Source organism: Diadema setosum, chromosome 6, assembly GCF_964275005.1.
Source record: "Diadema setosum chromosome 6, eeDiaSeto1, whole genome shotgun sequence".
Lineage (NCBI taxonomy): Eukaryota > Metazoa > Echinodermata > Echinoidea > Diadematoida > Diadematidae > Diadema > Diadema setosum.
In genome coordinates this window covers 38,872,683-38,888,629 of record NC_092690.1, presented here as the reverse complement: position 1 = coordinate 38,888,629, position 15,947 = coordinate 38,872,683, and the positions used below count along the sequence as shown (strand labels likewise).

General features: G+C 38.0%; 1 protein-coding gene across 1 annotated transcript; it reads left to right on the top strand.

The window, feature by feature from the left end:
* Positions 1 to 3,478: 3,478 nt before the first annotated feature.
* Positions 3,479 to 14,808, top strand: LOC140229782 (G-protein coupled receptor moody-like). Its single transcript, XM_072310016.1, has 2 exons — positions 3,479 to 4,234; positions 14,437 to 14,808. Exons 1-2 carry the CDS (start codon positions 3,479 to 3,481, stop codon positions 14,806 to 14,808), a joined length of 1,128 nt encoding a protein of 375 aa, XP_072166117.1.
* Positions 14,809 to 15,947: the final 1,139 nt, after the last annotated feature.

The window sequence follows — 15,947 nt, the reverse complement described above, 5'->3', positions numbered from 1 at the left end:
TCAGATGAAGACTGCCAAAGTTATACCTATATATAAGAAAGGGGAGAAGAATGATGTCAATAATTACAGACCAATATCGTTATTAATTTCAATTTCTAAAATTTTGGAAAGAATAGTATATATCCGAACTGTAAAATTTTTTAATATGAGTAATATATTTACGAATTTTCAATTTGGATTCAGAGAAAATCACAACACCACCCACGCTTTACTTACCTTTGTGGAAAAGATTACACATGCACTTGATAAATTTTCGCATACAATAGGCATCTTTCTGGACTTTTCCAAGGCTTTTGATACGATTAATCACGATATACTTCTCTCTAAGTTATCCCATTATGATATTCGCGGAAAAGCCTTGCAATGATTTACAAGTTATTTATTTGACAGATATCAATATGTACATGTGAACAGTTTTGATTCTTCTATGAAAAAATAGAATGTGGTGTTCCGCAAGGAAGTTTGTTAGGCCCACTGTTATTTATAGTTTATATTAATGATTTTTATAGATCTTCAGATAAACTCTCTTTCATATTATTCGCCGATGATTCCAATCTATTTTATTCCCACCCTGACCCTAATACTTTAATTAGTACAGTGAATTATGAATTGAAGAATGTCTCACAATGGATATATGCAAATAAATTGTCACTGAATATTGAGAAGACAAAGTATATGTTTTTCAGTAATTCTTTAGATAGATTACCAGGTAATGTTATATTTGACACTACTCCCCTAGAAGAGGTTTCGTCTATTAAATTCTTAGGTGTTTGTGTCACATAAACAATATTTGTAATGTAATTGCACGTAACATAGGCATAATGAATAGACTGAAATACTATCTTCCTTCTTCGGCTTTGATTACGCTTTATTCAAGTTTGGTATTGCCGTACTTGAATTACGAAATTCTTGCTTGGGGGAATACATATTCGACATTGCTAGATAAACTTTTTCTTCTGCAAAAGATGGCGCTCAGAATTGTTTTTAACTTTCATATCCGAGCACATACTGACAAGCTGTTCCTTGAACACAAAATTCTGAAAATAAAAGAGTTGTATTTGTTTCAACTTGGTCAATTTATGTTTAATTACAACTGCAACCATCTACCCAAAATATTTTATTCTTTATTTCACTGTAACAGCCACGTACATAATTATCCCACGAGACAATCTAAAGAATTTCATCTTCCCTTAGTGAGAACTGTACACACTCAAAATACATTTGTTTATACCGGACCCAGATTTTGGAATAGCTTAGATAATCATCTAAAAGAATCTGTGAAGTTAATTACATTTAAGTATAAACTCAAAAAAATATTTGTTTTCTAAATATTCCAGTTAATTCTGTTCAATGAAAAAACCCGTCATGTTTCACTTTTCCTTGAGATTTTGTAGTGTGTCCACAGACCTTTTCCATCCCTCTCCTTTTCCCTCTCCTTTTCCTTCTCTATTCTTCCCTGCTCCTTTTTCCTCGTTCTTCGTTGTCCAGTATCTGTTTGAGTGCATTTCCTCAAGTTCTGTTATTTCTGTGTTTTGTGTTATTGTTGTTGTTGTTGTCGTCGTTATGTTTTTTGTGGCCGATTGCATATCTTCCTTTCCGTTCAATTTTCCTGGCATACCTGGCCCCATAGTGTCTGTGCCACAAATGTGATATGTTACATAGTTTATACGTTTGCATTCTACAAATCCTAGTAAGTATTGTTCATAGTATCAGCATCGTTATATCAATGAGTAAAATGTACAATAGTATATAGAAGAATTTAAAATGAATATGTTTTATTGGTATAACAAATTGGTGCTGTTGTTGTTTTGTTCCAGTGTTCCACGTCTTACAAGCTTGGCTTTTTTAGTGGAACACTGTTTTCCATCATTGTGATTATTTACTATTTTTGTTGCCATGGCAAAGTGCATTGTTTCTTTTTTACGACATCATTCGTGTATATACTTTATATTGTATCTAAAAAAATCCTTTATCAGACGAGTGTAAGAGAAATGAAAAAAAAATATTGTATCACTTTGGATCATGTCAACTTTTTCTTTTCTTTTCTTTTCTTTTTGATGATGGAAATAAATAAACTATTGAATTGAATTGAATTGAATTGAATTGAATTGAATTGAATTGAATTGAATTGAATTGAATTGAAAAATCAGATCAAAGTGCGGATAACATTACCTTTAACAATCTATGCAATCTTTGAAATCAAGGCACTCACTAACTTCGACGGTGAGTACGGTGCTCGGGTGTTAGTGACAGTACTATAGGCCTATACATGACTCACGGAAAGTTGTAGATTATTTTTCACATTTCGACCAGTTTACTGTTTCCCAACTCACAAAAGGATGAGAAAACGGCAATTTAACTCATGTTTATTTTCGAATAGTACAAGAGAGGGAAACATAACTAAAGTGCCAAATGTTCAGATACAATGTGTCAAGAAAATAGGAGTATCAAAGGTATTGCCTTATTTGAATTTATGACTTTGTTGTATAGCTTTGCTGCTGATGCTTAATTCGTAATAATGCTATCATCAAGTAAAGCTGCATTATGTATGATTTGTCAAGTAGAGCCTTGAAGGGCTTCTAGACCGGCTTCGAGAAAGTTATTTGAGCATCGATCTTTTAGGAGTGAAATGGAGGGGGGGGGGAGGTAGCTTCAAGCTGAGTTTCTGATTAGCCATGGTTCTTGATCAAGCTGCTAGCCAGCTCAGCAATGCGCTATTGTTCATATTTTTTCCCGATCATGTGCCACTAGCCTTTGTATTTGTAATAAATATTGATAGACAGCGGCAGTTGTGGATTACTAAAAAAGAAATCAGTAACATGGCAACATACTGGTCGCTGTTATTACTCCGGTTCATGTATCTGGGGGAAAATGTATTACAGTCAAACAAACAAACAAACAAACATGCGGGCATGCATGACAGGATGGCCCGCAACTTTCCTTTTTTCCGAAAAAAAAAACACACACCATGCAGTCACACGCTGAAGCCTTGTTGGTCTAGATATGAAAATATGAACATGATCTACAGCCAAGCAATCTTTGGCCATGCAATATCCCGTAAAGTGTAACGGCCGCCATGTAGTGGTTTTTGGCACTGATGTACACGTTGGTTGTAGAACGTGATCCATTCTGAGTTGTCTCACTTACAGTTATTCAATACTTTTCCCTACTAAGTGGTATGATATTCCGACTCGGTTGTATAGATAAACCGTGCATCGTATTTGCCGTGATATGTTTTTTCTTTCTTCCCGCCCCTTCTACTGGGTAAGGGGAAATTAGAAAGTCCCTATCTAATGGACTTCTTGGTGGTGTTGATTTCGCCTGTCCTGGTGACTGTGGATGACGTGAATAAATGCGACTTGGTTGACGAGCGAAGGCTCAATGTCTTCCTACATGTGAAGAATTAAACTTTGAGATAAACTTGGCAGGGAATCATTATAAAAGAATAGGACGACGGATGAAAGTTGCTGGACTAATTATGGCAGATGATCACAATGACACAATGAGTGACGATAACGATGTCGATGTCGATTTCACAAACTACGGCGGGAGGATCGCGATATCCACGTACTTCATCGCGGTATGCCTCTTTGGGCTTGTCGGCAACCTGATGGTTGTCACGGCCGTGATCAACTTCACGAAGATGCGATCCGTCACCAACGTTTTCATCTGCAGCCTGGCGGTCAGTGATATCGCCACCTGTCTGGTGATCCCGTGGACGGTGGTGGGGATCTTGTCTCCCACAGGATGGCCGTTGTCCGACTGGTTCTGCGTGACGATCGCCATCGCACGAGACGTCACGCTCGGGAGCAGCGTCTGGCATCTCGTGGCCATCGGGGTCAATCGCATGGTTCTCGTCACGATGTCGCCCGTCGTCTACCAGCGCATCTATCAGCAGGGTCCGATCATGGTCATGATTGCAGCCACCTGGCTCATCCCCTTCATCGTCGTCATCATCCCGTACATGAGCGGCGCCATCACGCTGGGCTTCGACCACGGCACGAAACTGTGCAGCGACCTCGAGCGTGACGCCACCGGGAGGGAAAGCACTCTCCTTGCCTACATCGAAGGCATCTTCCTGTCATGTCTTCCACTGGCCATCGTTCTCTCATCCTACATTCGCATCTTCGTCTTCGTAAAGCGTCATCTTCGGCGACGAAGCCAGGCACAGATAGACCTCGGTCCGTTCCCTGGCGTTTCCCGCTCAGAGTCCTTTGACATGGTGGAGAATAAGGTACAATGTACATAATAAAATGCTGCTTCCTTTGCTTGCGGACATCATCAAATGTAATTGCGTGTTTTTATTTCCATCCAACAGCAAAAGATAACACAAATTCACATACTATTGTTGATCATAAAAAGTAGTGCAAATCATGAAGTTTAATACAAAATGTATGAACAAGTGAAATTTATTCATATGACAGTGAGGTTTTACTCTCTGTAGACATAAGTGTGTAGCTACCTTTTGTTAAACCACCCAATGCAACAAAAGTCGAAACAACATAGATAATCGGTATTATCAATATTCAAATCATCATCTTTGATGCCTTCTTTATATGCTTTCTTTCGTTTTCTTCAATCCCAGGAAAAAGTGTCATCATAATAGTGATTGATCGAACTATGCATGTGTAACTAGCATTTATTATGACGATCAATGTAAATATGATATTTATTTATGTACATGTATACTAATTTGAGCAATTGGTTTGAGATTTGTCACACATTTTCACAATCATGTACAATGTAAATGTGCAAGACATCATTTTTTTAGTTGTTGATGTTGGTGATACGCTACTATGGAAACAACATTTTGTCCGCGAAATATATGGAAATATCTGCCCAGAAAAAGAAAAGAAAAAAGTATATATATGTATATGGGCCGTGACGCGAGAAAATGGCCCTCAGGGCATAAAATACCGAAAATGAGTTTCCACCTCCACATTGTAGAAGGAACTCTGACGTATTTAGATATGCAAACCTTTTTTCTGAAATTCCAGTCCTAAATGACCCCATCACGACATTCAAAACAGCTTGTTTTGTCCAAATCCTGTCACTTTTTGATGCGTCTATGCATGTGCGCGCAGTTAGCTAGTTGATCTTTTTTGGCGCGTATTGTTTTGTCAAACTTCCGCACCGTTTTCTGGCGTTTGCGCGCAGCGGCGTTAAGGGCCCTTTTCTCGCGTCACGGCCCATATATATATATATATATATATATATATATATATATATTTCTTTTTATATATAGGGCCTATAGACCGATTCAATTTCGATGACCTATTCACCTACCGCCGCTAGCGGCGCTATAACGGTCGCCATAACTGGGGGCCAACGGGGGCTTCCAGCGAGCTAGCAACCCAGCGAGTTGCACTTGCAGCTCAGCAGCCTAACGTACCCATCGCGCATAGTTAGCCGGGCGCGGCCGCTGCGCCGCGGCCGGCGACCGCCGGCGCCGCGCTAATATTGTGATTGTTTACTCACTGTGGAAAAGTCAATCAGAGGCTTTTAATACCTTTCTTTTGGACAAATTGAGTGATTCAGACATATTGATCTACTTTGAAAGCTTCAAAGAAAGGATCAGGAAAACACATTATGCAGTTGTTGGGTGCACAAATAACAGAAAAAATGGAAATGGAAGCTGCACGGCAGTGTGTGAAATTCAGACACCGCTGACGAATGATAAATTAAGCCAAAATTAAAGACAATTAAGTGAAATACACAGTATGAAAATGCACAGATTTCGAAACAAACTATGTCTACTAGATTCTCTATTCAATTAGGTTATGACTGCATATTCGTAAAATATGTTGTTCATCTTAGAAGACACGTTTAGGTCAAAGAATTCACTTTTTTTTTTTTACTTTTTTTTACTTTTTTTTAAATCCTTGGTGTCCTACTTGCCAAAGTTAGAATACACTTCCTGGCTACACTTTATTATTATGTCAAACATTTTACAGCCTACACTACGGCTAAATAAATGTTTTAAGATGCGTTAAATTCTTATATTGTTTTCACTTCTTAAATGTTCAGCACTGAATTGACCATAGGCTTATTCAGTATTCAATTTTGACCTGGAACTCTGAATTTGAATTTTGATAAAGCGATACTTATAAATTTTAAACCATGGATGGTGGCAAACACCACTTTTGTAGATTATAATATTAATTAGGCGTTAGCGTGATGTTATGCAAGGTTACTTCGACCTAAAACAGTAGAAGTTTTGGGTGTAGACATCAGGCGACGTAGTCGTAACTTAAGTTTAGGCATATACGGCCTAGAAACGCCTAGATTTATATTCCGTCTGGTTTACTTAGTTAGGCTTGCCTGAAGTTATCGACAACCGAAAATGATATAGGATGTATAGGGTTCTAGAAGTCAATAGGTCTAGATCTAGTCTGGATTCTTGCCTAGATTTCTAGACAAGATCTAAGGTTAACGTTAGACAGATTCTACCCGGGTCCCTGCTGGCCCGACACTCCCGAGTAAAGGCAAAAAAGTCTGCCCTAGAAAGGTTAAGTTAACTGATAGCTTGCAATTTATTGCGCCATATCTAGCTCAAGATTCTTATTTATTATTTGTATTTAATTATATCAGTTAACTTGTCAACAGCCTAGGCTTATTAGCAAGACGTCTGCCTGTGCCTAGCAATAATTCTCCCCAGCGGTTTTTATTCTCTTACACAAACGTAAATATACGGGGCTTACACGCGAGTACCCAAGTCATCGCCAAAGAAATAGAGTCGACAAACATTCACGGATCGTACCGATATTTACCTTGAAATTCAAGTTTTGGCAACAGCCGTATGTCCTCTACCCATTCGCTCATAGTCGGTAAAAGTTTTTTAATTTTATTTATTTTTAATTAGCTAGCGAAAAAAAAAAATGTAGACTCTAGTTGTCACAAAGCCAGTTGCGTCGATCGCTGCCAGCGCCAGAGATAGCTAGCTGGCCGGCTGGCGCCGGGTGGTAAAAGAATTGGCTGCCGCTGGCACCCTTGCCACGCACGCAGGGCACTTGCCGACCCGGCCTGTTTGGCCCCCAGTTATGGCGTCGCCTTAAGAGGGCGCACTTCCATGAACAGTCGCTTGAATCGGTCTATACATAGGCCTACATATATCATGCTCAAATATGCAAACAGTATTTACCACAAATAACATAAGAAGTATAATTAATGTTCAGTATTGCTAAATATACAAAGTGTGAACAATAGTTATTACAGAAATGTTTCCAGACTAAACCGTCTACAGTAGTGTTTATTGAGAAAAATACTGATATCTCCCTATATTTTCGGCTTTATAGAACATTTAATATGGTAGGATGTTTTGTGGTACAACAGACTTACACATATGCATGAAATGTGATATCTTGAACATATTTTAAATCACTGCTCCCAAAGGTAAACAGGACCGTTAAGTTAACCTGAATGTGCGCGAACTAACTGCTTCAAATCAAATGGAGTGATTTCTTTTTTTTTTTGACAGAAGAGGGACCCACATAGCAGACTGTCGTCGAAAAGACGTCTTAATTTGGTCCCAACTGGTCAAACTGGTCGCACGTCATAGAATGACCAGATAATTACGTGATTTTAACGTCTTTTTGCAACGTATTTATCACGTCATGTTAGGGACCTCGTAATGACGTAAAGTTTACGTCAGTTTTTCGTCATATGTTTTACCAATTGTTAGCGACGCATTTATGACGTAAAACTTACGTCAATTTTGCTACGTATTTTTCACGTCATATTAACGACGTATTAATGACGTAAGATCTAAGTTGCTTTGTGACGTATTTAGCACGTCATGAAAACGACGTAATAATTACGTCAAACTTACTTTGTTTTGCGACGAATTCCTAACGTCATATGAGCGACGTATTGATAATATAGCGAAGTTTACGTTAGTCTTGCGACGCATTTATGACGTCATATAACCGACTTACAAAAGACGTAAAATTTAAGTCAATTTTGCGTGTATTCTTCACATCATATTAACGACGTATAACTTAAGTAAAATTTACGTTGCTTTGCAACGTATTTATGACTTTATATTAGCGACTAATTGATAATGTAAAATTTACGTTAGTTTTACGACGTACTCATATTTTGAACGTATTACAGACGTACAATTTAAGTCAGTTTGGGACATATTTCTGACGTCATATTAACAGCGTATAAATAACGTCAAACTAATGTTGCTTTTTGTAGTGTTTATCACGACATACTAGCGACGTATTCCCCGATACTAGAGACACGTCAGAATGACATCAATTTCACGTCATTATATGCCGTCTTTTTGACACAAAATAATCAAAGAAGATAGACGTCATCTAGACGTCTCAATCTGACGTCAAAAAGTCCTTTTTCTGCTCAAATGGAAGATAGACGTCATCTACAATGTAGACGTCTCAATCTGACGTCAAAATGTCCTTTTTCTGCTCAAATGGAAGATAGACGTCATCTAGACGTCTCAATCTGACGTCAAAAAGTACTATTTCTGTTCAGATGGAAGACATTTAAAAGACGTCATATTTGTGACGTCTTTCTGACGTCTTAGTGGTCATACAAAGATGTCATAAAGACGTGTAGATTGATAATTCAAAGACAAGATCTGACGTCAATAAACGTCTTCTTAACGAAATATAGAAAGTGGACGTCATTATATCTCAAACTGCCGTCAAAATGTCGTATTTTTGCTCAAATGGAAGTTGTCCAAAAGACGTCATTTGGTGGTCATATAAAGACTTCTTAGTGACGTGTAAGTTACCTTTTCAAATACAAGATGTCACGTCGGAATAGTGTCATAAACACGTCGTTTACACGTCAATTCATGCCTTTTCAACGAATTTGTTATTGGTAAAGAAAACAAGATACTGTAGATGTATTAAAGACGCCTTTTTATGAAAATAAAGAAAATGGACGTTATTTTGATGTCATTTTTAAGTTGTGACCACTAGGCTAAGTAGTATTTCATTAAAAGATCTAATAAAATGGTGAGTAACCCAAAGCAAAACCATGATACGAATCTAACCTACCCTACTCCTAATGTCCTAAATTCTATATCTACGTCTACCACCTATTCCTACATTAAAAAAAAAGTTGCAACACTGTTGTATCACGTTTTGTTCGTTTGTTGTTTTTGTTGTTGTTTGTTTGTATACAGGCAAAAATTTGTAATGCTTTATTACATAGTTACCAATCTAGATCACAATATATAGGTTCAATGGAAATATGAAATATGTGTTCATAACACAAGTTGAAAGTTTGACTAATGTAACAATAGAGTGTACAATGTCTGACAAGTTTATGATTATGACCGGAATGTTTACTTTTTCAGACATGAACAATGACCAGCTCTGACCTCGCTTTCATTTTCTTTCAGAATAAATCTTGATTATGTTGGGTGTTGTGCAAGACTTTTGCAAGTAACGATATACTGCACACAAGCACATAAACCAACAAACACATAACACCAACACGAAAACACACACACACACACACACTCACACACACACATAGACACACACACCAGTGCATGGAATGTGCAATCATTGCGCTGTCAGGCCCCCGTCGAGTTTTCGGTACAAAGAAAATACAAAAATGAAAAAGAAAAAAGGCTGCAACATTGTTCATGTAACAGTGTAGATTACGTACTTTTGTCCAGGCTTTGAATGGAGCTAGAACACTCTGGCTAAAATATCATCCTTCAAACATGTAGTGATATGTCAGTTTCCTATGAATACGAATTATAAAACTCGTCAGTAACGTCTGTGACTGTGATGTGATGCTCGATGCTCGAACTTAATGAAAAGATCTTGAATCTTGAAACATCGGGTTAAGTAGCTGTCTTTAATATTTTGTTATTTACCATTAAAAAATGAAATTATCTTTTGCCAAATGACAACACATAATAAAACGATCTTTTCACATCGCTTCAACAAATGTGTATATTGCTTGAGAATCGTAGCTGTGGGTTGCATTTCTTTTTCTCTCGTACTGTAGACATAGTTCTGCTGATGTAATAAAGTTCATACGGTTAAGTGCTATCATATGTCATATATCATATATCATCTCTTTCTATGTGTATACACTAGGACGACTTCGAAACAAGAAATAATGCATCATTTCCTTGAGTGTCAGTCGACGACAAATAGTTTGTACACATTTAAACTCATTAACCTCAGTGGCGTATCTAGGGGGGGGGGGGCAAGGGGGGCACGTGCCCCGGGCGCCACTCCGTGGGGGCGCAAAAAAACGAAAAAAAAAAACGAAGAAGAAGAAAAAAAGAAAAGAAGAAGAAAAAGAAGAAGAAAAAAAAAAACTCGCCCGGAAGGGGGAGGGAGAATGGTGGGGGAGGGGGGGGGGGGCAGAAAACCAAATCAAACAAGATAAAAACAAAACATGATGATGACGCGGACAAAATGATAGTTTTCACACAAAAATTCCATGTTCTGTGAGCTGAAATACAACAATTTTCGGCTCGCTCGCTGCGCTCGCTCGCCAAAATTTATATAAAAAAGAAGGTAAGAACAAAACGTGATGATGACAAAATGACAGTGTCTATTGTGTTCACACATATCATTTTATATTTAGCAGGCAAAATGTTTCACGGAGCAGCGGCTGCAATTTCATTCGTTCTGCAATTATTTCATTCGTTCTGAAGCGATCGCCAATTGGATCAAAAGAGGGCGTCAACGGTTTCGAACATACGGGGGGGGGGCGCAAAAAACAACAACAAATCAAACAAGAAAAGAACAAAACGCAATGATGACGCGGAAATATACAAATTTCGGCTCACTCGCTCGTACTAATTTAGAGTATTTTTTCAAGTCCTCAGTTTGTTGGTATAAATCGTTATCTATAAGGCCGTCACTATATCTTGATTAGAATTGTAAGATTTAATAAGCAAAAAATGACAAGAGTTTCATGATTTGTAAGCTGAAATACAAAAATATTCGGCTCGCTCGCTGCGCTCGCTTGCCAAAATTTGTATAAAAAAAAGAGAGGAAGATAAGAACAAAACGTGACGATGACGCGGACAAAATGATAATGTCTATTGTGTTCACCCATGTCATTTTATATTTAGCAGGAAAAATGTTACACGGAGCAGCGACTGCAATTTCATTCGTTCTGAAGCGATCGCCGATTGGATCAAAAGAGGACGCCAACGGTTTCGAACATACGGGGGAGGGGGGCGCAAAAAAAAAATAAAAAAGATAAGAAAAAAACGTAATGATGACGCAGAAATATACAAATTTCGGCTCACTCGCTCGTACTAATTTAGAGTATTTTTTTCAAGTCTTCAGTTTGTTGGTATAAATCGTTAGGTCGTTACTATAATTGTAAGATTTAATAAGCAAAATATGACAAGAATTCCATGTTTTGTAAGCTGAAATACAAAAATTTTCGGCTCGCTCGCTCGCCAAAATTTATATAAAAAAAATATAAGAACAATACTTGATGATGACGAGGACATTTACAAATTTCAGCTCACTCGCGCGCACTAATTTAGAGTATTTTTTAAAGTCCTCAGTTTTTTGGTATAAATCGATATAAGGCTGTCACTATATCTTGATTAGAATTGTAAGATTTGGTAAGCAAAAAATGACAAGAATTCCATGTTTTGTAAGCTGAAATACAAAAATTTTCGGCTCGCTCGCTGAGCTCGCTCGCCAAAATCTATCACAATTCATTACATTTAAATCACCCTCAAAAGATCCCTTTTAAGTGCTTGAAAAAGCATCATGTGGACTTTGTTTAAAGTCCCTACCGGGATGGGGTTGGGGTTGAACACTTTTTCAGAAATTAGGGGCGCAATTTTCGTGCTTGCCCCGGGCGCCGTTTTCCCTAGATACGCCACTGATTAACCTAACTGGAAATCTGATACCAGTAAACGCTGGAACTTGTCTTCTGTTGGTTTCTGTATTGATCATGAATTTTCATGAAAACGGACGAGTAATATGCGTGCAATTATCGTGTATGATATTTATGAAGTGTATCTTAATGTATAGGAATTAGACAAAATGATAGTCCCAGTATTTATTTTGTACTAGGTGTATTTGTAAGATGTTTGAAATATCACTCAGCTAGCAAACAATAACGACATACTCAATTTGTAATCAAATATGAATGATGGAACCGAAATACTTTTTTTTAAAACAACATAAAAGATAATCTATAATTTGGAAAATAGTGGAAATAGATAAAACACATAAAAATACTTATTAAGTTAAAATTGAATATGTTACAGTTGCCTAGATCAATAATCTTTTCGTAATTATATTTTATATGACATGATTTTTACCAGTCTTAATGCTTGTGACTGGTCGTAACGACGTCAGAACGACGTCATACGATCATGAATATTCATAAGTTTGAATCTAATATGCAAAAACTAGTGAAAATATGGAAAACATTGATAATTACAGTATTTATGCTGGGTTTAGACTTAAACTGTGCCAGAAATTGTACATTTTATTCTTATCTTATTCGAACTAATCCACTTTGACATCAACTTGTGTTATGGAGACATATTTTCATAATTGGGTTTCTCACAAAATTGTTGCCTAGTTTAGTAACCATACCATGAAGCATTAGAACTTTTCGCCCATCTGGTATAGAAACGTGCTACATCAATCCAGTAACTAGGAATAGGTGGTAGGCATAGGCACAGGCATAGGCATAGCCATAGGCATAGGGTTTAGGACTTTAGTGGTAGATAGGTTAGATTCGTAGAAAAGTAGCTGAAGGTGCCCACACCTTCATTAGACTTTGTAATTAACGTAGTAAATAATGTATCTCGGCTTAAAAACGACGTCAAACTGACGTCTTTTTTCTTTGGTTATTTGTGTAAAAAAGACGTCTTTTAGACGTCTTTTTTTTCTGTATCAATATACGTAGAAAGGTCTTAAACTGACGTGTAAACAACATGTTTATGACGTTATTCTGACGTGATATTTTGTCTTTTAAGTAGTAATCTAACCGTCATTAAGACGTCTTTGTATGACCACCTAAACGTCAGATAGACGTCACAAATATGACGCCTTTTTTACGTCTTCCATTTGAGCAAAGATACATTTTGACGTCAGTCTAAGTCGTCTAAATGACGTCCTTTATCTTTGTTCATTTACCTCGTTAAGACGACATATTGCGACGCCTTTATCACGCCTAAACATCACGTCTATTTTACGTCTTCCATTGAAGCAAAATGACGTATTTTTGTCGACAGTTTACGACGTCTTTCTGACGACAGCGCTGACGTGAAATAGACGTCATTCTGACGTGTCTCTGCTATCAGGGGAAGAGCCAAGTAAGTAACTGTTATTGTCACAAGACACTATGAGTTAGTTTATTCCTTAGAATCAGTGATTACGGTGATAGGTGCTCTCGGCCGTACGGCTGTGAAATAATGTCCGGTCATGCAAGAGTTTTATTGCATGTCGTGCCCGCTGTGATGATTACTATTGCACATGTTCAACGGAATGGTGTAAGGAAGCGATTATCCTCCTTTCCCTATTTTTAGACATGACCTTCCTTTGGGAGGTCGAATCATAGAAGAATTGCGGCGGAAACCAGAATCAATAGAGGTGATATAAATGACTCTTGAAATTTCCGGCTAAGTCTAACGCTTCGGAAATGTTTCCAAGAGAATGATAAGAATACACATTATCATAAGAAGATGCTCTATGGAAATTATGTTTTCGTTGTAACTATTTGAACAGACACGTTACGGTTTCCCGGAGCTCGTTGTATGTAGGTATTACGTTGCAATTTCTGGTGTCCCTGTTTTTGATGTCATAGGAAAATATCACAAATTACCAAGACAATATAGGCCTACATGCTTTTAAAAAAATGTTTTCTTCGTTTTCCTCTTTACAAAACATGAAAATACATGCACGGACACACACACACACACGCACACTCACAAGAACAGGTAAGGCGAGTGGTTGCGTTCAGTCTGTTCACCGCATATCATGAAGTGGATTTTCGATGAAAATAGTTCCACTAACTTGTTGATGAGCGTTGTATAGCAAAAACAATACGTTTGCCCGGGTGCTGTTCGATATTCCGAAAGTTCGTTATTCCGAAGGTTCGTTAATACGAAACACACAAATTCCCTATACCTACAGTTGTAGAGGTTCGTTAATCCGAAAATGAAAAAGGGTTCGTTAATCCGAACATTTGTGGCGTTATTCCGAAGGTTCGTTATTCCGGAGATTCGTTAATCCGAAAATGAAATTCAGAATAACGAACCTTCGGAACAACGAATCTTCGGACTAAAGAGCCTTTGGAATAACGAACCTTCGGAATAATGAGCTGTAACTGTTTGCCCGACTGTACCATTTCAGTTGTTAGAATGGATGTCATATAGTTGTCATTCATATCACAATGCGTCTTCCTTGTCGTCAAATTCCTTCCATTTTCTCCCGCTCTCGTTCCCCAAAGTCTGCTACGAAGAAATCGAGAAGAGCCCGGCAAATGTACGAGATGGATTCCCGCGTCACCAAGAACTGCTTCTTTGTGGTCCTTGGATTCCTCCTCTGCATCATCCCATACGGTGTGTGCATCTTGGCCCAGTTTGGCTTCCGGGGGGTTCCCCTTGGCATGGTGTTCCTTCTCCTCAACGCTTGCCTCAACCCAGTCATCTACGGCACCAAGCACCCGCACTTCAAGACCGCCCTCCTCAACATCATCCAGGCGAGGTTCAGTCGCGACTCCAACATCATCGCCACCCCTGGTGGTACCTTTCAAGCTGGCAAACGAACCACGGCCACGCCCAGTCTGTCTCAGAGTGAAGCAAACATTGTTAACGGGTGACTCTGAATAACTATGACGACTCTCCGGGACAACAGAATATATCACAAGGGTTTATTCTATGTCACTCCACTTCTTGCTCAGCCAGTGGCTGTTCTTCTGTGAGTCTGTGTAGTCTGTTATCACGAGAGAGAGAGAATAGGGCTCTCGGAAAAGGTCGAAACAGCTCTATCCCTCTCCATTATAGCGCTCTTTCTGTAGATCTTCGCGTGTATAAATCACCTAGCAGTAACTTAGAGAAGAGCCTGTCGATTTCTCACACGTGCATGTTAGGAAAATCGCTTATGAAAGTGTTGTCATCAATACTCTGAAATGGTCACTAAGAAAAAAGTTCAAGCACAAGTTGACAGTGAAATCTTGTATAACGTATCTGTGAGGACATCAGAGAAAGAAGAGTGGAATTAAAAGTGTTCCCCTTATTTCTCCCCCTCCTCTTCCTCCTCCTCGTCCTCCTCCCACAAACTCACAAAGTCTGTCGTTTGTCGGATTCCTAAGGATTATCTGATCTTTGTATTAAGTTGATCGAAAAGAAAAGAAAAAAACTTTTTTTCAGTGTATAAATGAGATACTGTAAAAGTGGTTTCTTTCGCGGTGGTTTTATTTTCGCGCTTTTCGCGCCTTGAGGTTGAACCACGAATTTAGTAGGTTGTTTATCACACAAGGGGTTTGAAGGTCAGAATGATAAATTTGTACTTGAATTTGAAATTTCATTGTGTTACTCTGTAATCTGTTAGCCTTTGTATTAGTTATGCGATATTTTATGATTCTACTGGAGATAAGACGTAGGTTAAATAATATGACCAGGAATTTACTGATCAATTTTGACTGGTGTGGTCCTCGCGTTTTCATCTTGATTCTATTTAACATTTAATTTCAATCACCATGTATACGCAAAGAAAAAGTCAGGGGAAGGTATTTGGAAACTACGTTGAGTAATGTTCTTGTGATCACACTAAAGAGTTATTTTTAAAGTTGCAATTATTGGATATTTATAGTATTAATGAATTTCAGATTGCTTCCTTCATGTATTCCTTCACCAAAGAGTTATTACCTTATGCTTTTAATGATTATTTCATTTATAATTTTGATGTGAATATGTATGTTACTAGAAATTCCCATAAAATGTATATTCCTTTTTATAG

What these genes read in the sequence shown, in the direction of transcription:
- LOC140229782 (XM_072310016.1), top strand. Translation starts at nt 3,479, where the DNA reads ATGGCAGATGATCACAATGACACAATGAGTGACGATAACGATGTCGAT. An exon ending in TTGACATGGTGGAGAATAAG is followed by an intron (nt 4,235 to 14,436) that starts GTACAATGTACA and finishes CGTTCCCCAAAG; the next exon opens with TCTGCTACGAAGAAATCGAG.